This window comes from Empidonax traillii, unplaced genomic scaffold, assembly GCF_003031625.1.
Source record: "Empidonax traillii isolate 1590-97213 ecotype Southwest subspecies unplaced genomic scaffold, ASM303162v1 scaffold116:size1738432, whole genome shotgun sequence".
In the NCBI taxonomy this organism is placed as follows: Eukaryota; Metazoa; Chordata; class Aves; order Passeriformes; family Tyrannidae; genus Empidonax; species Empidonax traillii.
In genome coordinates this window covers 1,526,390-1,552,919 of record NW_020955309.1, presented here as the reverse complement: position 1 = coordinate 1,552,919, position 26,530 = coordinate 1,526,390, and the positions used below count along the sequence as shown (strand labels likewise).

General features: G+C 41.6%; 1 protein-coding gene across 1 annotated transcript in view; it reads left to right on the top strand.

Annotated features, from left to right (window-relative positions):
• The first annotated feature begins 744 nt into the window (after positions 1-744).
• The window catches only part of CAST (calpastatin), a 51,376-nt gene continuing 25,590 nt past the window's right edge, over positions 745-26,530 (top strand). The window contains 3 exon segments of the mRNA XM_027882981.1: positions 745-873; positions 5,671-5,736; positions 13,677-13,748. Of these exon segments, the coding sequence (XP_027738782.1) occupies positions 832-873; positions 5,671-5,736; positions 13,677-13,748 (180 nt within the window). The 5' untranslated portion in view covers positions 745-831.

Genomic DNA, 26,530 nt, shown 5'->3' with positions numbered 1-26,530 from the left:
CTCATCCAGCACGTACCCAGTCTGAATCTGGGATTCCTTGGCACAGAACACTCCAGACACCTTCTTTTTTTGCTTCTTGGGCGAGACAAAGTCGGTGAACTGTGCCCATTCCAGCACACAGGCTCTTGTACTTTCCATTTCATAGCCTCAGCTATGGCAAATTCTCTAGATGTGTTAAACACCACAGTAACCCACAAGATATGAGAGTGTCTTCAAAACCAGGAGTCTTAGTGTGGCAGGAACAAGTTCAGGCCATGGTTTCGGGCTGATGGAGGAGCCAGGACGGCAAGGCTGGAGGGAGGCTTGTAAAGGAGCTGGGATGCCAAGGCTGGGGTGGACGCTGATGGAATAGCCAGGATGCTAAGGCTGGATCAGGGCTGGTGGAGGAGCAGGGTATTGCAGCAGCCCTACGCACCCACTGCCCGGCTCCATCCAGGTGAAGAAGGTCGTGAGGGGCAGGACCCACCGGTGGGAGCTGCCCTGGAGTCTGGAGCCAGCCTAGGGTCGGCTGTCCACACCCAAAGACTTTCCCAAGGGGAATGACTTTCATGAGGAGAAGGAAAGTGTCTATGCGCTTTTTCTCCCCCCTCATTTTAAGGAAAGCTCTTTATTCAGCTGAGCGTCGTCCAGCCAGGCACTCGACGTTCCCTCGCCGCCACATCCCGGCCCTGCGGCACCCCACCCCCCCACCCCCCCGCCATTCCCCCGTCCCGGCTCGGCGCCCGCAGGAAGGGGAGGGACCGAGCGCCTTTCCAGGCGCCCGTGGAGCCGGGAGTGACTGGACGCCCCTGCTTCTCTTCCTCGGGATCGGTGGCAGGAGCCCCGCTGGCAATGTCGGAGCGCGGGACGGGGCGGCAGTCACTGCCCGCGGCGGTAAGGCGGGACTGGGAGGGACGTGCGGGATGTGGGGACGTGTGTGTGAGGAGGGCGGGGGAGCCGCTCGGCGCTGCCCCGGGCGCCCCGCGGCCCTGGCGGTGGGAGCGGCTCCGCGCCGGGCGCCGCCCTGGGGCACGTCCCGGGCCGGGCCGGGCCGGGCAAGGCAGTGCAAGGCAGGACAGGGCGGCGCGGAGCAGCAGCGGCAGGGCCATGGCTTTCGCCCGGTGGTGGTACGCCATGGTGAGTGCGGGGGGGGGGGGGCCGGGGAAGAGCCCGGAGCACCCCAGGGAGGGCCCCGTTGGCGGGCGCAGGATGCGGAGGGCTCCGGCGGCCGGTATGCTTCCTCCGCTCTCCGGCATTCAGGCTGGAGAAGGGGAAAGGAAGGAGGGTTGTGGTGGCTGCAGGCGAGCCACTGTCTTTTTTAAAGGCTCCTGTAGCGGTGCTTCAGGTCAAGTGGGAGCGCGATGCCCGTCCTCATCTCCTCCGCAGCCTGACAGCCACACTTGGAAACCAGGTGTTTTGGTGCTCTTGGAAGTTTTTCGTCATAACGCGAAATCGAGAGGTGACAAAAGTGCATCAGGATTTATTTGTAGCTGTGCCTGCTCTAGGGAAAAAAAACTCCACGGGATGCCTTGTTTCCAGAGGCATGGTCTTCCCTATATAGGTGGATAGCAGGGCTGCCGGGAAGAGCCAGCGCTTTCCATATCCTCCCTGAGTAAACCACATCTCTTCGATGGCTCCATGGGATTTGGATGGACTTGGGTCGCTACCAGTTGCTGTGACGAGCCTGTGATTGTATTAAAAAGCCTTTAAAAAACCTTTATGGTTTATTAGTCATAGGAAAAAATGGTCCGTCTCTGTATGGAGTAGTGGAGGAAAAAAAGTTTGCATTCTGTTAAAGTTTTACAGAAAGTATACATTGTGCAAGAGAAAACATCACTTAAATATATTTCCTAAATATATAATCAGGTAGGTGAAACCTGCTGAGTTTATAAGTGTACTTTTAAGTTGCTCCATGTAGCTTGGATCACTGTTTAGCAGTGTTTTCAGGTGTCGTTTGTTGTCAAGTCAAGTCGGTGGTACTGTGGTGGAGGTGACACAAAGTCGTGAGGAAAGTTTGGGAATTGCTGCATTGAATGATGAAATGGGTGTTAAAAGCCTTGATAGTTCTGGTCACTGCATCCAGGGTAAGAAAAGATGCTAAGATAGGACTACCTGTGGTCAGAAGGAAACTGTTCCTACACCTGCTCTTTTGGAAACCCATCGTTATGATTTTTGGCATCAGAAGGGCACCTGTGTGAACACACAGGACTGGAGATCCCTCTTGTCTCCAGACACAAAGGAGTGTGGCTCTAGCAAGGTTGATTGTGGCTCCCCTGGCAGCTCTTTAGATGTCAGTTTTCTGAGCAGTATCAAAGATCTTTATCCTCTTCACCATTTCAGCTGAAAAGGCAGGTCAGATTCCCATCTCATTTAATACCTGTAGTGCAGAATTGGTTGACTTCACCTAAGAGTCTTACAGGGAGGCTTCACTTCTCACCCAGTTACTGTGTGTCCTCTGAGATGCTGCGCAGTGTCGTAGAACCGAAGGCTCATTAATGCTGATGGGGCTCCCAGGGTTTAGGAGGAATTCCTTGAAGGAAAGCCCTTAGTAAGAGGCTGGATTTTTTGCATGCACAGATGTGTAGTCAGTCGTTAGTAATCTGCTCTGTGCTTTTCAGCCAGGTCATTTACTTTCTAGTTTATAAGTGCTCTTTGACTCAGAAGTTAAAGGTGTGTCTCAAAATAATAGCATGGTGACATTTTTGTGCACTTTAGAACAGAATGAAGATCTCAGGATAAACTTTCTTCTTCATAATGCATCTATATTTTAGTGAATGTGTGATTATAGGTAGGTTTGTGGGTTTGTTTTCTTTTTTTAGTTAGGAATGTTGGAAAATATTTTGGGCCAACTTAAAAGCTACAAGGAATTGTTCTCAGCTCTTGAGTTAAACTAGACATGTAACTTCAGCTATATGCCCAGCTCGTGTGAGAGAGCTGGAGATGCTCTGACTGCTGGCTTGGTTATGGATGTGTACCTTTGGCATTGTAAGGAGAGATGAATAAGAAAAGGAAAGAGTGCCAAAAGAAGAGGACAGCTCGTGTCATCAGCTTGTGAATACAAAGGAGCAGTGCATGCACACTGTCCCAGGAAACCTGAGCTTAGCCTCTTGCCAAGCAGATTGATTTACTGTCTTTATTTTATTTATATATTTATTTTTTTACTGGAGGATTCAAACCTTGGAAACATAGATAAGGAAGGAGCTGTTGAAGGGCATTTTTGAAACAGGGTCCCTCCTCATAACTTACACATCATCTGTTCAGGGAACCAGCTTGGTCTCCTCAGCAAGTGGAAGAAGCTGCGCTTCCAAGGTTTCTTCCTCAGGATGGCAGACTTTCCTGCAAGGCAGTACTTTCACAGGCTGTTTTATTATCTGAGGCTGGAGAGTATCAGTGTATCAGCACTTGGTATGTACACAGTGCATGACTCCAACTTACCGGATAAAAAATTACTTTGATCAGACTGTATATGCTTTGTTCTCCCAGCTGGAATAAGAAGTATTGGGCCTCTAAGTCAAAATCTTTTCATTATAGGTACAGTCTGAAAAAGCATTCTGGAGGGAAGATGTATTCTTTTAATCTCTCTCTGACTTGAGTTTAGGGGTGGCAAAGTAGTGGTCCTTGTCCTGGTCCATTCCATGTCCTCCCTGGACAGTGAAGCTGCCCTGGAGTCCCTCAGGGACATAGAGTTGATGTTCTGCTAGCCCCCTTCCATATCTTCCTCTTCATAGTCCTGGGGCTGGATGCCCTTTTGGATGCCATGCTCACATCTGCTTCAGGTTTCTTTGGTATGACGATGAGGAGATGGACTTAGGGAAGAAGGGTAAGACCAGATTTAGCCCTGGTGAAGGTCTGGCACATTCAGTAGGAATTACATATTTAGTTCCTATATTCTCTGACTTGGTTTACTAAAATTAAAAAAAAATAATAAAAAACTTGCACTTTGCTTGGTATTGATGCTTTTAAAACCATGTCTGAATGTGAAGAAGAAAGTGAATGAAAGCAAGGAAATACACGTGGCGTGCAGAAAGACATGCGTGTTTCAATAGCTGGATTAGCTGGATTCAGGGTAGCATTTGGCTTCTAGAGAGTTGTGATGCTGAGGATATTCATATAAGATGAGAGCCCCATCAACACAGCTTTGCTTTGCAGGAGCTGAAGCTCCTGAGCCTTAAGGCAGTGCTGTCTCTGGAATTACTATTCTGTCAGCAATAGCATTCACTGCTGTTGCTTTTACCGGTATGTATGTGATATGCTTTTACTGTAGCAGTAAAAAGCACAGATAAATGGATTAATTGTGTCTATACTTAAAGTGCTGTTACAGGGCACTGAATTAATTCATCTCCTACGTGAAAAGACCAACCACGGGGCTTGTTTTTCCTCTGAAGAGGCACAATTGAAATATGAGAACAGCATTTTGAATTTTAAAATTTGTCAAGTACCTTAGTCATGCCCAAACTCATTTTAAAAACTGGAATTATTAGAGGTTGTTCAAAACAATTATTGAAATTTTTGTTGTGTTCCAATATAATGGAAACAATTAGAGACATGCTACGCTTTGATTTCTAGTTTTATTTTCTCATTCAGCTATAGTGTTTTCCCAGCCTGTCTGCTGATGTGCTAGAACAGATTTCTGTTGAAGATAGCGCAATGATACATGGATCATTACTTTCTCCCTATAGCCATGTAAAGAAAAATCTGTAGGAACTCATTACTTAGTGGATTAGCAAACTTTACCCCCTGCTCAGTCCTCAAAACAGAAGGGAATAAATGAGTCTTGAATCATCTCCTGTCTTTACTTAACAAAACAAACCTGATGGGAATCCTTGCTCCCAGATGTCTCACTGGTTGTGGGAAATTACAGTAGCCAAGATACTAAATAGTAGCTATATTATGTTACCTTTTGTATTAATTTCTTTTTACTTTTAATTTATTATTTTTGAAAAAGGGTTTTTTGAGGGACCATATTCACCACTTTTCAGAAATGAAGAGGGTTGCAATGTGTGATGAACAAACTGTGTGTCTCTGTACATTGCTGCACATGGGAAGCAAATGGGTTTGCACATCAGGTTAGGTGAAAGGAAGAGGTTTAGGGTCTTGGAGTAAATGAAATTTTCAGGAGGTTTGGGAATCCTGGAAGAACTCTATTTCCTAATGTATACCCGTGCCTGAACTGTTAGAGCATTTATTTTTTTATTATATCAGCACCAGAATTATGGAAATCATGATAACAGCTTTCTTTCAGATAAGGAGGACCGGGCATAATGAGCATTTTAGTGTGTCTGAGGGAAGCTCAGGTGTGCAGGATTGTACATGTCTTGTTGGTTTCCCTGGGAGCTGTTGAGTTTCTGCTGAAGCTTGTGAGACTGACAGCATTTCCAAAGCTGTTGAAGAGTTCTGTGCTGGTGAGGAATGAGTGATAAGCTGAATATCTTCCAGAGCTTTTCACAAGAGCAGTCATGTTACACATACTGTCCTGGAAGTCCTGAGCTTCTGGCTGATTCCACATGAAGTTACCCAGCAGGTCATTTAGAAATACAGTCCATTAGCGAGAAGACAAACTTCATCCTTCCTTCTGTCATGTTGTCGTATATGAAAGGAATAATACTTGCAGTAAGATGTATGGGAATTTTGCTATGTAGAAGGTGTCATTTAGGACCTTAATAACTACGCATCTGTTTTCTCTGTTTACAGCATGGTGACAAGAAGGCAAGTGGAGATTCTTCCAAGGCAGGAGAGAAAAAAGCAGAAGTTACAGAGGTAAATTCAAGTGTTTGAACATACTAGGAAAAAAAGTCAGTAACAAATTTTATCCTGTACAGATTTTTGCCTTTTCATAGCAAATTGGGAGTTTTCAGAAAATTAACTGGTGACTACAGCCACTCACTATTCTTTCCAGGAATGTATAGTTTTGTCTTGTGCTGCTGAGAGTCCTACTGGGACTACTTTCTTTGCTATGTTCATATTTTCCCAAATATTTCCTGTTAGTATCTGTGGAAGCTATCTCAGTAGAGTATGTGCTGTGCAGTGCCAGGACACTGTGGGACACACCTGGTTTTTCTGTTTCATGGAGGTAAAGGTGAAGTGAGGGCACTGTGATGCTTTTGACCTTGTTTGCACTCTGGCTTTTCTTCCACAGCCAGAAATTCAAATTCATGCATAGATGTTGCACATGTGGGTCATCTCCTGACACACTTGGAAATATGTGGCCTGTGCTATATTTTAGAAAAGATACTTATTTTTCAAGATCCTGCCTTCTCAGAAACTGGTATTTACACTGAGTTTACACAAGCAACTTTACAGTTGGAGCACAGCAGCTATTGCACACCATCAGAGGGCATCAAGGATTGCAGGCAGTGTTTGGAGAGTATTTGGATTGGTCTTCTCTCTTCCAGAAGCTCCCTGTTAGCCACTGGGTGGTAGGTCCTTATGTGCTACAGTGAGTTGGGCTGGTAATGCAAAGAGGAGGTATTGTCCAAGCCAGGTCAGCAGTGCACTGATCATCCCATTTCCCCAGAAGCCTCTGCTATTCCAAGGAAGGTATAACAGCAGATTAAAAAAAAGAGTTTGTAGAAATGACTGTTACAAGTTGTCTACTTGTCTTTAAATGTTAGTCATTGGTCCAGGGAAGCCAGAAATAGATGTGCCTGATGCTTTATCCTTAGGACAACCTGTGTGGGAAATAGCTTTGTCTAAGCTTGTTTAACTGCATTGCAAATAAGGCTAGTGAATGCTTTTATTGCAACCCTCTGAAGTAGATGATTTAGGCAATTGCCCTTCTTTCCTGTACAGAAAAGCAAGGAAGGCTGCTCTAGCCTGGGAAAACATGCCTCCTTTCCTTTCTATAGATATTTTAGTTTTTTCATAAATCCCATTGTTCATTTATACATTCTTGATTTAACACCGGATTCTTGGACTGTGCATTTTTACTCTTAATAGAGAAGTGCTGACTTTTTTGTGGGAAGAGCAGGAGTTGAGGCCTGTAGGTTGAGGTTGTGGAGTTGCTGTTTCTGACCTCTCACTGAGAAGATCTATTTCCAGCAGCAGAAGACTCTTACTAAATTTATTGTCTGGATACTTTTGCTTTTTGAGTCCTTAGAATACTGAATACGTGTTTCCTCTTTTGAATTCTTTGTATGTTTCACTCCTTCCATTGATTTTGCAGTGCTTAAAAGTGAAAGCAGAGCAAAGCCCTCTTCCACAAACCCAGTGAACAGAGTCAGCTCCACTGTGGTTCACACCTACCTTCAAAACACTTTGATTTGTTAAGCAGTTGAGATAGTAACTCATAGTAGTTGTACACAGCTCCCAAGAGTCTGCTATGTTACATTTTTGTTTAAAAGTCAGAAGTTATTTCCATGGTCTTTTGTTTTTTTAAACCGAAGTTTATAGTCCATCTGCATATAGTTTTGGGCAATTTTGTCTAGAATGTCGAAGTTGTTCACCTGCCTACTAGAAAAGGTTTGATAATGCATTATGAAATGGACAAGGAAATACGAAAGTCTTTGAAGACTTTATATCCATATTGAAAGGAAAATAGTAAAATCCCATATGGTTATTGTATAACTAAAAATAACAAGTAAAAAACTCTGTTTCTCAGATTTTTGGGTAGATAGTCCTGAAGGAGTGAGAGAAGGACAGTAAAGCTTTAAAAAGTTGAGGTAGGAAGAGTGACGCTAGGAGATGCTAATCAGCCACAACATCAAGGAGAGCGCAAAATGAATAGTGTTAGGGTATAGAATAGGCTTCTTAAGCTTTACTTCCTCAGAAATTTAGAAGTAGATTGAGAAAAAACAGCTGGCTTACTGTAGATAGAAACCTGCTTGGTAAGATACACCCTTGTATAGAGCTGCTGAGGAGATTAAATGGTTCCATAGGATTTTTCCAATTTTAGCCTCACAATCCAGTAATATAAAATAATGCTTTAAAAGATTTAGGAATTAGCTGTGTGAAGATGATCTATGTAAAAACTCCCTAGGTTTGGAATTACATACACTCATTGCAGCGAGTACATGTAATTTATGTATTATATGCCAACAAACACTGGTTCATAGGATTGTTTCTTCAGGAGGTATTTACTTTTTAGGTTTCTAGTGATTTTCTGCTTAATTATCGGAAGTATTTTAATTCTTGGATCTTGAAGCATTGCATAAAGGAGAATAGACATGTTGTCTGAGTGACACAGGTGAAATGTGGGGAAGGGGAGGTGCTGAAGCACAGAGCTGGAGTTGCCTTACTTCAGGTCATCGTGCTGCTCATCGTGACAGAAAAGAGCCAGGTCGCCAAAGTAGCAGGCTACTTCACACAGATAAAAGCTCAGTGGGGAAGCCATGAACTCACTGAAAGCAGTGAGCCTTCCCCTCTGAATCCTGGAACTGACTGCCCTTCCTGCACGTATGGGTAGCACAGCTGCAGCCTGTATTTGTCACTTCAAAACTTTCCTACAATCCCTTGTGTTCCACTACACTGGCCTGGCTGATGCTGAAGTCACACAGCTGTAGCTTGCAGACTGGCTGGAAGAGACAGATGGCAGGTGTGTTCAGCAGCTGTTTGCAGCAGCTTCCATTCTGCTTAGTGTCTTTATAACTTGTAAACTAAAGGATGCACACAGTCCCTCTCTGTAACTCTTCCCAAGGGTCCACTCCCGCCTCTTCTGCTCTGTTGCCAGAAGCATCATCTTATTGCAGTACTGAGGTTCCAACTCTTCTGAAGTGCTAAATTAAGTCTGTCCAGTTTCTCAAAATGAAAACAAAGGTGTGGCCTTAAGGCCATTTTACTTTAAACTGATCCTTCACAACAGCCTATAGTAGTTACTTGGAAGACCTTTGGTTGTGATAACATTCAATGCTGTTGCATCTAGCAAAAGAGAGAAGTATTGCGCACAGGTTTGGAAGGGACAGAACTCTGATACCATAGCCCTTGTTAGCAAAGGAAAGGTACTGCCATACTTGTTTGTATCATTTCGGGAGTGTTGCTCAAGCTTTCACCCTAGGCGGAGTGGGGGAGTCTATTTGAATGGGAAGGGTCAGCTTTGGGTTGAGGTACACATTGTCAATCTATTGGTGAGCAACTGAGCGTGTATCTGTGCATGGTGCCTTGTTGAAATAGGCAAAAGACGTGCCAAAGGGACAGAGTTGGAAACTGCAGGTGCATTAAAAAATATAATTGGAAAAAGATAGAGGCAGTTCTTCATCACTGTAGCTGACTGAGTTTTATGTTGTATTGGGCACTGCTCGAGGGCAAAGGCACAAGTCACAGGGATGTATCTCGTATCTCTATGTCTTGGTTGTTAGAACCTTTACATTTGCTGAATTCACATCCTAAGCAGAATCAGACACTTGTTGAAAATCTACATCAGCTTTAATGAAGTGCTTTCATTTCTTATCAATGCGTGTATGGTAGATGTTAACAGAAACAAAATGATCGTTGTGGGAATTGGTGGTTGCTCATGCACTTGAAGCTGTTGCATGGTTTTGCAGCTGTGATGCAGCTGCCATCCAGTGAAGGTGAGTGATGTGCTGCGGTTTTCCCCATATCTGCTCCCCTGTTTTCTCATTGCATTGTTACATAATGGACCTGAGTCAATATGTCTGCAGCATACCATTGCAAAGTGTATGAAATAATGAATTTCCTTTCTTCCCCTGTTCTACTGATGTTTCAGGGCTTTCAGCAGTTTATTAACATGTGAGGGACGGCTGGTGAGGTTTTTTTCCTTACCCCATAGTCTTCACCTTACATATGCCCTTCTGTCAATTTCATACCACTTTCTGAGACCATCAGGGCACTGGTACTCTAGAAGCTTTTGGATACTAAAAGATAAATTCTTTCAAGGGGAGATGGGACAAAATCACTGAAGAGAAACTCAGGATGGTTTATAAAATACACTGAAATTTAGAAGTCCCCAACCCACACATTATCTGAGTCTGCAAGAGTATTTAGAAGAAATATCAAAATGGACCTGACCTATTTCTACATCTACTGGTTTTGAGATTTTTTTATATCAGCTGCTAGAGACTACTTCTAGAGACAGGGAAATATTAAAAGTGAAGCTCATCCAAACTCAGTAAGGCAGGTCTTGCATTGTAATGGATTGCATGGTCCTGGTTCAATGTTGCCCTGTCAGAGGGTTGCCCTTGGGACACAGTGTGGTCTAATGCTCAACCACATAGTGTTCCTAAGATCAAGGCAAAACTAGTGCTCTTATTGTGTGTGACTGTGCTTTGAAAGCCCTCTGCTCTATTTTGAGTGGATTCAGGCTCGAGTTAATAACTGCAGGCTGGAAGGTGGAAAGACCTTCCCCGGTTCTTCGTTCGCGAAGAGACTGGCCATTATATAATAACTGCATGTAATCTGGAAAGACCTGTTCTCTTTTTGCTGTCGTAGAGGGAAATATCAAGGAGAGGTTCTGTATCCCTGTGAAAGCCCACCCTGTGCATTTCTGCTGTCAGGATTTGAAAATGTATTAAAAGATGGGCGCAGCCATGTATTTCAGGAATATGAAGCCCCAGCTTAGAATAAGGTAACGTTTTACCAGATATATTATGAAACTGGACCCACTCTGACGTGTCCTGACGTTCCAAGCAATGCTTTACAGCAGTGTGGACAAAATCTGTGCTGCTTGCTCAAATCATTATACTTTACTTCGCAGGAAATACATTCTTTACTTTGAGAGGATTATAGTGATAATTGGTGCTGAGGCATTCCTGCCCTTTTAGAATTGTTTCTTTGCTCTGAAGCCACGATTTCTGTGATACTTTTTAATCCTGATGCTTGTCATTTAGGATTCCTTATCCAGAAAAGCATTAGAGTCACTCGAGAGTCCCGGGGCATAGTGCTGAGTAAAGGCATTAATTATGACTGGTGACAGTCTCTTGGAGTGCTCACTGCTGGTCTGAGTTGTGCATAGGCAACTTTTGAAGGCAGCATTTGTGAGGGTTTTTTTCTACTTTGGCACCGAATTATTTACTTCAAACTGCATTGTTAGTGTGTTTTCTTTCGGCCCCTGTACCCCACAGCACTGTGGGCACTGGCACAGGGGATTGTGGCCCTGGTCCATCCTCAGTGGATGGGTTATGAGAAGCTTTTTCGTCATCTCCACTTTCTGTTTTGGTGGTTATTTGGCTAAAATGCCAAAGGTAGTTGAAAAATAACATTATTTCAGTTAAATTTTTGGTACTCACTGAGAGCTGTTGTGATGTGAGGCTCTTTCTGCTGTAAGAAGAAATATAGTGTGATTTCTGCTCAAGCAAATCTTGAATGAAAGATTGATAGGAGGAGGCTGAAATGCTGCTGGTGGTTGTCAGAGACATTTTCAGAACAGAAATTGCACATACTTTCCTTTTGTGGTTTGGTGGCTTTTTTTTTCTATTAAGCCAACTGCACTGTGTCTTCCCTTGGAAAATTTGCATATCAAAAGGGTTTATATTTCATTTCTCCTTTATTAAACCTGCAGAATTAACGTTCCACTCTGAAATAGTGTTTTATCTTTTTGTTTTGAAGCCACTGCTGATAATGAAGAGTAGATTATAGGTACCTATGTGCCACAGCTTTTATTCCTTCTCACACAATTCTTTACAGGCTTGTGATTCTTTTAATTCATTTCACAAAGAAGCTGTGCTTTGATAATTCATTGGCTCTGTTATTATCGGGTTGGAAGGCGAGATGTGAGTACAGCTGCAAGGTAATTCTTCAGCTGTTTGGGTCTGAGACTTTCACAGAGGAAAAATACTGTTCCACTTCTTGGAGGGGAGAAGATGGGAACAGCCCTGATGTATTTGTTGATAAAGGGTGTCAGAGCTGGCTTGCATGGAGGGAGCATTTTGGGAAACACATAATATCATTATATTAATAAGAGTAAAAGAAGGATGAACCTAACAGTATGATGGGGCTAGTCTTTGAGCTTTTACAAATGTATTAAGTACCAAAGAAGTTATTTTGGAAAGATGATCCTGGGAGCTAACATGTATTACTTTACTTAGTGTGTTGTGGAGAGCATTCAGTAAAGAATACTCATTTGTTCTGGTGGCGTAACTTTCCATGTAGCTTATCTCTAGGTAGTCTCTCTCTACTCCAGAGGAGAATGCATTTGCTTATTTTTCTACTCTCTCTCCTACCTTTATTTCTGTTCTGCTTACCACAAAACAGAGAAACATGAACAACTTTTTCTTTATTCTGTTTAATGAGTTAACGTAAGTTCATACTCAGACCAAGGATTTATTTCACTCTGTTAGTTGTTTTTTTTGTTTTGGGTGGGTTTTTTGTACTTCAGGCTTGGTGGGGGGGAGGAAAGTTAGCCTTGTGCTTGAATTTTTTTGAGTGTGTTTAGAGGTATCATAAAAACTTCTGTAAAACAGTATGTGTGGATTTGTGGTATTTTGCGATTCTGAGATTTTTCAGAGCATCACAGTTACGTGAGGCATTTTCTTTAGTACCTAAAGTATATCCTGAACACCATGAGCCGTGAGACCCTGAACCAAAGGCTGAGCCTGAGGTGTCAGTCAAGATCTCTTGGTACTGAAGGCATACACAGAATACTGATTGCTCTTCAGAGGTGTGCTCTTCTATTTTTGGTGATTTTTTAAAAATTTCTTTTCTCTCTGAAATTGGGAGAGTAGCCCTTCAAATTTTTAATTACTTGGACAACCTAATTAGAAGTGGAAGGATCTGTGGATTACATAGTCTATACTGGGCAGTACTGGTCTGTACTGGACAACACTGGACTTCAGCAGTTGTGGAGGAGGACCCTGGTCTGGGACACAAGGAGGAGGCAGCCACACTCCTCTGTAGCAGGAAAAATCACTTTTACTCTTGGTTTTTGAAACGTCCTGTGAAGTTTTACTGGGATGTCGTTGTTTCCAGTGTGGCCAGTACTAAGTGTGACATCCTTGATGTATATGCCTCTAATCGTTTCCATTTGTACCTTTGAGAGATATTTTGGTGATGTTAATCTTACGTAAGTGGCCACAGTGGGTGGCCCACTGCGCAGGCTCTGACTGAACGTGACTGTTCAATGTGCAGCTTTGTTTACTCTAGATGATCTGCAAATTTTTGAGCTAAATCAGAAAGAGAACAGAAGCTGGAACTGCCTTAATGACAGAGCTCTCCAGATCCCCCAGTCTGTTCCAATATCTGGTTCCCAGTCAATTTAAAAATGGTGCTACTGAGTTTGCTGGTGGAATCTCTTGTCCTTCTGCAGCCTTGCCTGCTTGTGGAGAGCAGCTGGAAGTGTGAATGCTGTAATTGTGTTGTGAATCTTGAGCTTCTTAGAAACAAACTATAATTTTGCCCTTAGCTTTGTACCTTTACCTCCCTCCCTGAGGGTGATGTTACCTTCTTGATTACCATTCAAATTATGTCTGAACAGCAATAGCTTGACCTTCTTATTTTCATTGATATCTTTCATTAAATTATATATGGTTTCTGTTACTTTAACTGTTACTTAAAATGGAGTCACTCTGCCACAGGAAATAGCACAGACATATCAGCCATAAAACAGTGCAAGAGAACTCAGCCTGTTTTGGGCTGGGCAGCATTTTGTGAAATGTCCCTGCGTGAATTAAAGTTACATAGAGGAATTTATTTTTTGATGAGTTGCCTTGCAAAAATGTTCTAATGGACATTTTTTTAGTGTCCTTTTTTTTGAGTTTTTTTTCCTTCATAAATATTTCTGATCTTTGCTATGTCTTTCTTTTATTTTGTAGGAAAAACAAGCAAGTGCTAATGTTAGCCAACCCCCCAAAGCACAGACAAGGGGAGCACCTTCTGCTGCTAAGGTAATGCATACTAAAGGAAGTGGTCTTTGAATTGAAATTAAGGGGTAGCACAAGCCACTGTTGACTTCCTGAGGAAACAGATGTGGTAGCATTCTCCCCTTTCACGTGTTCTTTGTTAGTGTCCTCGTTATTTTAAAGAATCCTGGTCCCATTGATGTCAGAGGCCAACTTCGTTTGACTTTAACGGCACTGTGGTTCTTTATTCATCGTTAGCTGTATTTTTGGATTCTGTTTACTTGGTGGAACCTGGTGAGATTGAAGCACCGAGAAACTGTCTTTGCCCTCATTGTCCCTGGAGTGCCTGGAGTATTCATTGTCCCTGGAGAGGCATTATAAAGCTGAGTTGCAAAGGAGCGCAGATGATACTCTGAGGAGCAACAGGGTGCTCAGGTCTTGCAGAGTATTGAAAGAAGGTGTTGAAAATCTTCTGATGGTGGTTATGCATGAACTGATGGCTGTGCTTGGTAGTCACTGTTATGTGCTGTTTGTCACAGATGACTGAAATGCAGCTCATTGGAAAGAGAAGCAACAATATGCTTTATTGAGGTAAATTAATAATTTGACAGTTTGATGGAAATTAATGAAGATTAACAGTGGTTTGACAACATTCAGTAAGTTTGATTGCCAGGTTCACCTCATTAATTATTGCGTGGAAGAAACATAAAAGAGAATATTGAGTTAGAATTGAGTTGGAATGATTCACACAGAGAGATGAAAAGGGTAATGGAGACCTTCCCGCTGAGTTGTGAGGTTCAGAGTATACCCCCTTGCTTTCTAAATTCCTGATGGACCTTAAGTGTGGCTGAGTTCAGACTTAGTTTCAGATTTGGGCAAGGGTTTATGTCCAGTGGAATTATCCAAATAATGTTTATAACATGATTGAGTAACTCTATATGGATTAATGCTGTTTCATAGCATTAATTCAGTACACTGTCAGTCAGTCACTCACTGAGGATCTATGGTGAGTAAAGGGTCTCTCTGCCACCTGTGAGGAAAGATCCCTGTCTCAGGTGAGGGATCCCAAACCTCGACAGGCCTCCCTGCTCAGGGGAAGGGTCTGTGGTGTGCAATCCTGCTGCAGTTCAGGGAGAGCTCAAATCACGCCCATCTTGATAGCAGAATGAATTATTTGGCCACTGGTCAGTAGCAGAGACAAGGTTGATGTCTTTGTTTAGCTCTGGTATCTTGTTCTGCACTTTCACTATCTTGCACTTTCAGGTTTCGAAAGCCCTTTTTAACACATTTTTCAACACACCTTCATTCCTTTGTATGAGCCAGGGGCTTTCCAGCTCATCAGTTCACACCAGGGATGTGAGGCTGGTTGCTCCTACCAATTGCTCCAAGGAGTCCATTAGTCCACCCCAGAGTTCCATATCCTGGAGATAACCCATTGTTTGAGGGACCCTATCAGCAGGAAGTGTTTCTGCTTTTGAATGTGATTTTTATTTTCTTAATCAAAGCTGTTGTAAAATAATAGCCCTAAAGATTTCTCTGTGCCACCTAAGTAATTATTTTTTCCTTTCTACCTAAGGAAGGAGGAGACAAGGATATAAATGCTGTTGTCACTTTCTTCCAATGCTTTTGTCTAACACTTTAATGACATCCCCAGCTTTTCTTTCTATTCCTTGTATTTTGCCAGGGCCTTTCTCCTGCTAGTCAAGCTGGATGTAGTTGTCCATATGTAGTTCCCATGACAGGTGAGACAGTCTCAAAGATCATCCTTCTGCATAAGAATCTGTAGCTGCATAGTCCCGTGGAAGCACATATTTAATTAACACAAGTTTTCTTTTGGTGTTTTTTTTTTTTCCCAGTTCATGTTCTTTTTATGATAATGTGTTCTCAACCATAAGTGTGAAAGGCACGATTGCTGGTGATACTACTAAGCATGAGAGCTGGAAGGTAGTGTCATGAAAATAAGTTAATGCAATTGCCAGGAATTGCCTTATGTTGGGTTATGACAACTTGGGCTATGTATTTCATCAGTACTTGGTGTTTCTCCAGATTCTATGACATTCCAAAGTATTTATAGGTGAAGATTATATAGTATGAAAATACTCACCTCATGGCTGTCTAATACTGACTGGTTTTGGATAGCTATTTTAGGTTTAACCATTTTAGTTCCCACTCAACCATTTCTGCTTTTCTTCACCCAAGGCTAAATCTTCTGTTAATTATATCTTTTACTTTTAGTAGTGAGGCTGTAGTGTTATTTAAAATAGAGCAAAACTCAGAGATGTATTGTTCTTGTAGTTTGTGCCATCTGTACCTTTTTCAAGCCATTTGGCTGGCTGTATTCCTTTCTGCCCTTATTTTGGTCTATAAAAATACCTATTGAAAACAAAAATTTTGCAAAGCTTTTTTTTTTTTTTAAACAGGAATTTTACAGGAAGAGGAGTATTTCTTGAAGAGGCAAGGCAGTTCTTTCTTTTGCTGCAAACCAGTCAGATCTTTTAATGCAATCAGAATTACTCCACCTGCTCTTAAACAATCTGGGACTGCTGTTTCTTCCTTTTTTTTTTTTCCCTGATACAGCTTTAATGTGTTCTGTGTGCAAAACCTCTTTTGGTTCTTTAATAATTCTGTTGGTCAGTAATACTTGTCATTGATGCACTTTATCCCAGATAAATTTTAACTCCTTACAAGAGGCAGAGGAAGTAGGATAGTTAAATTTGGTTTTTTAACCCTCTAGTGAAATGACTCACTTTGAACTGAACAGCCAGAGGGAGTTTTGCTCCTCCATATTAGACCTAAATAATTTTTCCTTTTAGTTAGTAAGTAATAATAACTGATGGCTTGTTCCTTCTTGGGTCACCTGCATTTTTGAGTTTTAAGATGCAGGAACTTGTGTGTGATGAAGGCTTGTCATTGTGTCATGGATGTGCGCAGTCTGATTGTCCTGTGATGGTACCTGTCACAAGGATGACTCCTAAGGGACAGCACTCTCCTGTCTGGCTTTGTTTTTGTTTTAGTTTCCATCTGAACGGTTCTTTGTGCCTTCCTTTTACTCCTGTGCTCTTTGTTTGGTCACTCTCGAGTTCCTGGCATTGCAGCCAGGGTGTACTCATTGCTTCTGCTCAGTCTGTTCTTAGGGGGATGTTATTTGGCTGCCTATGGCAACCTTGATGTGCCCAGTTTCTGCATGACTCAAACCTAAATTACTAATTTAAAGGTGTTTAACAGAAACAGGTGTTCTGACTCCTTTGTATCTATCACCGGCTTTTCTTTCCTCTTTGATGTGCAGTCCTGTTTGACTGTGTGTGTTTTCAGTAAGCATTTATCTGCCTTGTCAGATAAATGAACTGAAAAGGTAGATTCATGTAAGGTTGTGATCATCAATATTTAGTGGTTGCCTATGAGCAGCCTCTTCCTTGTATACATTAATTGCAAAGGTGCCCAAACCAGGAGGTCATGGCTTATTAGTGTTATCAGACAGCAGTGAGGAGGAAAATCTGATCTAACCTCCTTCCTCTGCAGAAGATTCGTTACCAGTGCTGCTGCGTTTTCTTTAAAAGCTTTTAATGATTGTGTTGCCAGTTCCACAGCCATCAGGAAAAACAGTTTCTAGCTTAGTGTTCAATCTTTGCTATTAATAGAAGGCACTGATAGTTGAACACAGAGGAATCCAGCCACCTTTCTTGGATCTTTGTGTTCTTTTGTGGTAATTCCATTGATAACAGATGTTTTGCTGCTTTTTATGTAGCAGATTTTTTGCATTGCTCTTAACGAGTAATCATTTTCTTGTGGCTGGCTGCTGTAGCTTAGAGAAGTGACAGTCTTTGTCCATTTTACTATCTTGGAGTATTTTTAGAAACTGTGCTGGAAGAGCTCAGCAACAGTGGAAATTCAGTAAGAATTACTTTTGTTTCGGATTTTCAGAGAAAAGCTTCTTGACCTTAATGATTTAAGAAATTTAAGGTTAGTTGCTTTCGACTGGCATCCAAATTATCACTGTTGTAAAGGGGCATTCAGTCTGCTTTCTTATGCAATGAACAGGAATACAAGATTAAAAAGGGGCAGTTACTAAATACCTTTGAGTGAAGTCCCACTGTTTCTGTAGCGGAGAAGTTTATCTAGTTTATCAGTATATTTACTGTTTAGGTTTCTTTCTGTTGCATACCTTATTTAACTGTCACCAAATAAAAATCTGGTGACTTCTACGGAGGCACCTTGCAAAGGAAACCATTTTTGAGTAAAAGGTGTCTGAAGTCACAGTCCCATATGACAAGTATTGAGAATTTGATTACTGAGCCAAAAAAAAAAAAAAAATCAAGAGCACGTCACTATGGGTATTTCAGGAAGAACCTTGTAATTTATAAATTAATATAAATCATTTGGATTTGTTATGCTTAAAAAAATTCCTGGTCAAGTTTTAATGGCCTTGACAATGACTTTCAGTTAGTAACATTTGTGTACTCTAGGAACCTGTTTATTCAGTTCAACTCTAGGGAGGGGTATTCTGTAGACTTCTAGTAGGAATATTGGTCTTTTGAGGGGAAATAAGTAGATTCCTTCCCGTGGCACCACTGCAACCAACTCTTTAGGTGAAAGGCGAGCACAGCTTTTTGAAAGCTGACTGTTGCACCATCCTAAGCAGGCATTTCACCCCTGCTTTTGCTGCGTGACGCTCGCAGTGTCAGCCTGGTGACAGCTGTCCCTGCTGGGGGACCTTGGTCCAGCCACTTCCCGAAGTGACCCGGGAGTGGGAGGCAGGCTTGCTCATTGTGGCTTCTCGCTTCCACCGTACTAGCTGAGCCTGAACCTGCTGGTTTGGGTCCCCTCCCCTGGCACCGTGGGGCTGTGCTGGCAGTGAGGAAGCCGTGCTGCTGGGTGGAGATTGTGCCACTCAGCACACGGGCTTGGCTTTGCCAGCACTCCCGGAAAGCACAGCCACAGCTGCTCCAGCGCTGGGACGAAAAGCAGCCGCGTCCTGCCATTCCTGCTGGAAACAGAAGGCACACGTCTATCCGAAGTGAGTTAGCTATTTTTGTTGGCTCTGCTTTCCTGCTTCCTCTGCTTGAGGCTCCTTTGTGTTCATGTTGCAGTCCCTTTTTTTAATTTTTTTTTTTCCTTTCTCCCCCTCCCTGTCTTCCGGGAGTTTTGTGGGCTGAAGTAACACAGGCTGCCAGCTTTAGGGCTTCCAACGTGATTCAGTTGTCAGCGGACTTGAAATGCTACAGTGTGTGTAGTTAATTAGCTTCTAAAATTATTTTAACATGCTGGAAACACCCTTTTTAGACACTGTAACACCACCTGACATAAGCAGTTGGAAGAAGAGAGAGAAGGAGAAACAAACTTTAAAAGTAGTATCTAAGTTGCTCGTATATTGCTGTTGTATTTATGTTTTTGTTTTGGGGTGTGGTTGGCATTTTTTTCTTGCTCACAGCCCACGCTGTTCCTGTTTCCAAGACCCATATAATTTTTTTGGCATACAATTGCAGAGCCTATATGCCTGTGGCACATACAGGGTATTGCGTAGTCAGGGTGTGGTGATCTGTAAGAGCAACGTCTTGGTTGAACTATGCTTACATATCAATACTTTATTATTCTTAAAAATACATAACCTGGAAGATGTTGAAACATCTGATACAGCACACATATGGAAAAAATAACACTTTTCAATAAATTGTATTCTTTCTGCAGTAGTAGAAAGTAGGTAGGTGGGTGTTGCTTAAGGTATGCCACTGTTTGCTTATTGTTGGTAGTATACTTGCTCCTCTTTTCTCTAGGGGAACTGCCCTAAATAACCCAGAATTCTTGAACATTGCAGACACCTCTGCTGAGTTTCTGATCTGTCTCTTTTTTGGTTTTTTTTTTACACTAGGTTCCTCAGTGTTAGGGTTTCTTAGATTGATATAAAACATACAGTAATAACTTCTACATTAGACATTCTCTTTTCTAGACTAGCTTATTTGTTACTGTCAGCTTTTTGTATAGAAAGGGGCTTTTTTGGTTTCGGGGCTTGGGGGTGGGTCGTGTGGTTTGGGGGGGGGCTTTTTGTTGGATTTTGGTTTTATTGGGGGGGTTATTTGTTTTTGTTTTGGGGAGGTTGGGTTGGGCGTTTTTTTTGAGTGATTAGGTATGTAGGGTATGTAGAACTTGAAGAAAATTCTGTTTCTGATCTTAGAGTTGCAGAAACAGTCTCCGTGACCAGTTTTTCTCACAGCAGAGCTGTGCTGCTCTGAAGATGGTGGCTCTTGGAGGATGGGATTGGGGGTAAAGGAGAAACCTCTGTCTCCAGAAAGCAAAGGAACTGCTTTTTCAGTGAATAGTTCTCCAGCCTTTGCATTCTCACTATTTCTGCCCTTTGTTATCCTAAGATGAGAATGTCTGCACTCGCTAACGCTTGAGTCTCATCTGTCAAAGGAAGAACCTGGCAGGGAGACAGGAGAGGTTGGTCGTCTTGAAAACTCCTTGGGAGCTCCTTAAGGCTTAGAAACCCTTCTGGTTCTGGAAGAAGTCAGGTCTGTGCCTGCCTTTATGCCATGCTTAGTAGAAGTGCTTAGACCAACTAGAAAATTTAACATTTTTGATCCCCAGCAGGGAAGTCATTGCTGAAGCAAGTGCCCCAGTCTACCTCTTTTTAAGTGGAAATGATAAAACAATGTTGATTTTTTCTAAAATGATTGTATATAAAATCCCAACAATATACCACCACCCCTGTTTATGCTGTGTTATCCCTAGATTATCTTTTCACAGCGAAGTTCTATTAAGACTCCTTGACTTGGTGTGTTTTGTTTATTCTCCTTTATTGTTTTCCATCCGTTTTGGTAACTACTGCCACCATGACCGTTTGTGTGTCAGTTCATACAGCTTCATGAATAATATTTTGTTTGTACATCTTCAGGGTGAAAAATGCGATTTCTAATTCAGAGTACTGCTCAGCTTGAGTATGGCCTGGCTTGATTGTTGTAATAGAAGTAATTGACCTCATAACCTTGTAGATCTTCAGTTGTAAGATGAAGTCCTCTTTTACGCATCATTTCTGTCTTTTTAACCCCAGTCCACCCCCCCTTTAGAGAGTGCTGGTTCCATTTGTAAATTCCCTGGTTCTGGTTGCAATTCCCTGGTTCTGTCCCAGCTCTGCTGAGTAGGGCTTTGCGACACTGCAGACCAAGCGACACAAATCCTAGCTGAGCTCAGCAGCGACGTGTGGCATGTGGCTGGCACCTAATCTCCTGTTTTCCTGGTGTTTACTTATCAGCCTGCAATTTGCAGCCACAGATAGGTGTGGAACATTCTCGTGTTTGAAACAACACACAGAAATGGAAGCTGTGTGTTAGCTGTAGCTAAATGCTAACAGTGTGCAGGAGGTAGAACTGAAAAGAGGACTTTTGAGCTGCCTACAAAAACAGGAGAGCTCCTCTGCAGTGACCAGCTCATACATTACTGTAATGCTGTATTGTGCAGAGTGGGAACCTGAGAAGAGCTGTGACTGAACCGAGGCACTGCTTCTAATATTTGAATATGACTAAATGAAAATGAAATTTCAGTGTGTACCAGCTTGTTGAATTTATGCTCGCAGAAACAGGAAGTTTTCAAGAGGAGGTAATTGAAGAGCACATTTTAAAGAGAAGTAAGAATGGCGTGTTTAAAGCAGATTATTGATGTAATTCAAAAGAAACAAGGAGTGTGCAGCCTGTGATATTGACACGGTCTGTTTGCGGACACACAGATGTGAAGGCAGCAGATGAAGTCTGTTACCCTGCTTGGCATGTAAAGACTTCCTTTCCAGATCGCTTTCCCTCATTGTGAAAGGACATTACATAGAAGTTGCCTTCGTATGTAGTAAAGCCTTTAACACAGTAGCCACACTGCACACTGGAGTTTAAGTAATTTCTTGAGCTCACAAGTTGCCTTATGAGTATGTAAATGTTCTTTGTGTTTAGCTGCTGTGCATGATCTCTGACCAACTATCAAACTCCTTTCCTGCTTCCAAAAGAAGTAAACAACCACAGACTAATGCACAGTGCTTCTTATCATAACCTGTGGGATACTTCTGAATTTTTCTGCTCAACCCTAACTTCCTGCATATAAGTAGTGTAAACAGAGCTGTTGGAAGTTTAAGAAAGAGTCAAATGGTACAAAAATTGTTTAGAGTGAATTGTCATTCACTGTCCTCAGTTATTTTTTGTTTAAGCATAAAGCTGATACAGAGTCTTAACAGTTAATAAAATAAAGAAGAGCTAACATGCCAGTATTAAGCTTTGAACTTGAATTAGGTTGCTGAAATCCAGACATTTTAAAATAGACATCTAACGTAAAGGTGGTTTGGCAGATCAGTTAGTTTCTAGGTGGTGTGAAGCCTTGTTCTGCACTGTGGTAAATACAATACAGATTTCATTCACTGATTTGCTTGATAACATTTGAAGTAGTATCACCAATTTCAAATAGGTTGTCTCAAAAAACACTGCTTAAAAAAACCGTTATGTTAAAATTGAGCAGTATGGTTAGCCAGCTTTAGCTGATACATAAAATACATTCAGTGATGAAATATTGTCAAGTTTCTTCTGTGTTCCAAAATAGCAGAAATTTTATTCTAGTATTCAAATTAGAAGAAATCAGTAGGAGTGAGTCTGTTTTATGGAAGTTGTCTGGCTCGGTGTTCCATGACGATCAATAAATTTAGCAACACTTGAGGCTGTAAAAAGGCTTTACAAGCTAATCAGCTTTTCAATTTCCTGGTTCAGACCAGTCTCTTATGAAAATCTATCATGTTTTTGTTTCAGGAGAAAATGGCTTTGTTTCCTATGTGTCTTTTAGCATCTCTCAGTGATGGTTGATCTTGCTCCTGGGTGCAGACTAGTAATTGCTAAAAATACTTGTTCTGTGTGGTGAGAAAATTGCAGAATAATGAAATTTTAGGATTAATCTTTTCCGCAGTAGCAAGCCAGATCATCGTCTGAACTGAGTTTTGCAGAAAGACATGGTTCTGTGTTATCAGCAGTCTTTGGGTCTGGTCTCTGATTTACTGTGGTCGACTTTCTGATGGGGGAAAGAAGCATTGACATAATCCTACTGTTTGTTACTAGTTTAACTGTCATTTAGGAGGAGAGTGCATGTGGAGATTTTGGAGGTTGTCAGACAGCAAATCCTCTTCTGGTGGGCTCCTGGGATGGCACTTCAGACAGGAACATCCTGAGTCTTTCCTGGTGGTTCTTCCAGGCGTGGTCCCCCCACTCCCCCTGCACATCTTCTCAAACATGGACACTGTTCCCTGAGTCTCAGTGCAGCTTAATTTTGTTCTGAACATGCCCTTTGAGGTTTGTCTGTCCTCTGCAGATGCGTGTGCTTCAGCTCTACTTCACCTTATTCTTCACATTTACGCTGGGCTGTGAGTGCATATTGGCACAAAGCAAAATCGTAAGTTTCTTAGCTCTAAGGGGCAGTCAGTTTTTCTCTAAAATTACTTTTCTTGTTGTCTTTATCAAGTTGTAGAAATTTAAACTCTAGTAATAGATTTATTATATATGATATGATCTATATAATTAATGTATTTATATTTAATTTGTTATATATTTATAATTATATTCATCGATATAATTAATAATATTAATTCTATTAATTTATGTATGAGGAATAATTAAATTCCTTATAATTCATTAATTATATGATATAATCTATAGTAATAGATTTTACACATTTTTCATTTATGTTCCTAACAGCTGAGTTTATGAATGATAAAAGCAGAGGAAGCATCTCTAGAGAGAGTGTTTCTTCTTGTTGGTTTGGGTTTTGTAAAGACAGATATTTAAAACCAGGTGTATTGATGAGTTGATCTGCAATAGTGCAAAAACTGCCTCAAGTAACAACTCTAGCAAAGAATTTTAGATTGAGGTAGATCATAGCTACAGAAAAAGTAACTGTCCTCCAAGGATTATTTTTTTCCCACCCCACCTCAGTGGCTGGCAGGAGCAGTAGGCTTTGTTTATAACATGCAGTGTTGGTGAGTTTCAGTAATGATAATGGACTTTAGAAGTGAAAGAGGCACGTGGCAAAATCATTTATTAGAATTTGCACCGTAAATTGTTTAGAAGTCATTCTGATCACTTCTGCAAAGAAACTGATCACAACAGGACAACATAATAGGCTGTATATAGTAGCAGTGTTCTATGTAAATATACCAGTGTCTGAGTAATACACAGGTGCTAACTGGAAACCTGTATCCTGCTGCTCCATTTCATTAAGTTCTTAATATTAAACCTCCACAAAATTAACTGAGAGCCTGACATCTTGAAAAGAATATTGTTTTCTTGGTTGTGTGAGGATTTTTACCTTTCTCTTAAAAAGGGGGTGTTTTCTGTAACAACTTAATAGCACAACTATATATAAGAACAGTAATTACAAAATAATAGATATTTCCAAAATTACTTTGGATGGAAAATGACACAGAAGCACTCAAATTTGTAATTTTTAACTCAGCTGTTATAAATACCACTACAATAAAATTTATATAGTTAGTGCTGAATTTTTTTTAGTTTTAAATCATGTCTTAGCTGCTGCATTGCCTTTATATGTTTATATCTTTATACTTACATGTTTATTTGTACATGTGCACACAGAGAGATGTTGGCTCAGATTATGTCTCACAACTCCTTGTGGGCTTAATGGAAAATTAATGGAACTGTGTTTATGGCACAGATCACAGAACTGTGTAGCCCTTAGCACATGCTATCAAAGCACATGAGACATTTAACCTGTAGCAGCTCAAGTGGTATTTTACACTTCAGTGAAATATTTTTCACATTATTTTTTTTCATTCATTATTTTTCACAGTAGTTCTCTAGAAGAGCTTTTGCTGCCCACATCTTACAAGTGCACATCCTAAAGCTTAGTATCAGAACCATTCCTGTAAAGAACCATTCTTAATCAAGTAGATTAGGTTTTCCCTTACATTACACAGCTGGTTTGAGGTAACCCTGTAAGTTAATCATATTAGAATCAGAGTTGATGTCAGCTCTGAGCCTGAGAAGCTGTCCCAGCTCGTTCATATGTAAGATGTGTTAGCCCAAAAGGGTATTCAGGTGGCTCTTCAGTCTCTGTTTTAGTCTGACTTCAGGTAGATCACTGAGAAAATACTTATATAAACTCTCCCAAGGGCTGCCAGGGCTGGAGGCACCTGGTTCATCTGAGTAGTCTTTGCCACAGAAGGAATTCTTCCTTCTCTCCAGGAGGACTGTCTTTGAGCTCTGACTTGAGAGATTGTTACAGAGTAAGTCGTTTTTTTCTTTGTTTCCCATTTTATTGGCTTCCTGACCAGTGTGCAAAGGATCATGTGCTGACTTGCTTTTCCTGTCACTAAGTTATACCTCATACATACTTTTTCTTCATTTTTTCCCCCCTAAATCTGTCCTCAGATCTTTCTTTATCCATATGTGCTGCAGTGTGATCGTCAGAATTGTCCTAGCATTTGACCTAGAGAAGCTCACGTCAAAAAGGTTGAAAGTTATATTTCACATTTATGTTGTCACAGTAATAGATTATTTTCCCCCAGATCCCTCTTTCCTTGTTTCTTTTTGGCAAGAGTGTCTCAGCCTGTGGCACTATAGCCTTCACGTATTTTTGTCAGTATTGCTGCTGGTTTGGGGGTTTTGTGTTGCTGCATCTGATTGTCTTCAACCTACCTACAATTGTCAGAGGTCCCTTCAGGCTGGGCACTGATTTTCTTCCCTGTTTCATTCAGAAAATATCACCTTAAGTACTGTGAGAAGTTGCACTGACAGCATGTCCTCCTCTGAAGGTACATTGCTTTATTCCTGACCAAACTGTTCATTCTTATTTATTCTTATTTATTCTCTTGTTATTATCTAAATGTCTCTGTACACCCACTAAGTGGGTTCCTTGGCAAATGTTTTCAGCACCTCTTCTGGTTTTGAAGGTCTCTACCAGGTGCATTGTGCTCCTTTCTGAGGGTGGGCAGTGACCCTCCTCAGTGTGACAGATCTCCATCAATTTCCAGAACTTAAAGTGTTAGTTGACAGTATCTCTCACTGCATTGTACATGGGGTAGTTTCAGTGATTTTTTGCTGTCTATAACCAAGACCTCTCATGAATTTCTTCACCTGCTGTTCCCTTTTTCCAAAGGGCATCTGCATCCGATCATCTGAGCTGTTAAAATTGTTTTCTTTTGGTATTTGTCACCATTTCTTTCTTCTGTCACACTTTTTACTTACAGATTTTTGAAGTACACACAGTGAGACTACCCAATTTTGGGTAGATTTTTTGTGTTGTTTTACTAACTTCTTGGCTTCTATGGCTTTTCTCTTTCAACAGTAGAATAAAGACTAATTTCAGATTAGATCCCAGGTCTCATCATCAGCTCTTCCTGGAAAGCCATTCTCTAACTGAAGAACACCTGAGGTCTTTTGGTCAGCTCCTGTCCCTGTCCTGCCAGCAGTGTGGGCTGGTGAGAGGACAGACTGTGACCCTGCAGCTGTCACACTGCCCATCACCAGAGTGGGGTAATTAACAGGGGATCAGTCTTTACTTAATCACTGTTATCCTGTAACCTCTTCTCTGTCTTTCAAGTCTCTTCTGTGGTGGTTTTGGGAGTTTGATGCAGGGATCATCTCGATGTGCTCCCTGCCTGTGGACTACTTGTGGTCCTTGATGTTTTGCTGTGGATTTGCCTCCATTCCCAGCTCATAGAAGAACTGTGTGACAGACAACCCTCAGGCTGGGACCTCCCCATGGGTCATGGCCAGGGCTGGCACAACACCCTCCAGCACCCATGCCTCTTTCCAGGCAGGAGAACAGGAATCAGCACTGATCACACTTGTTTTTCC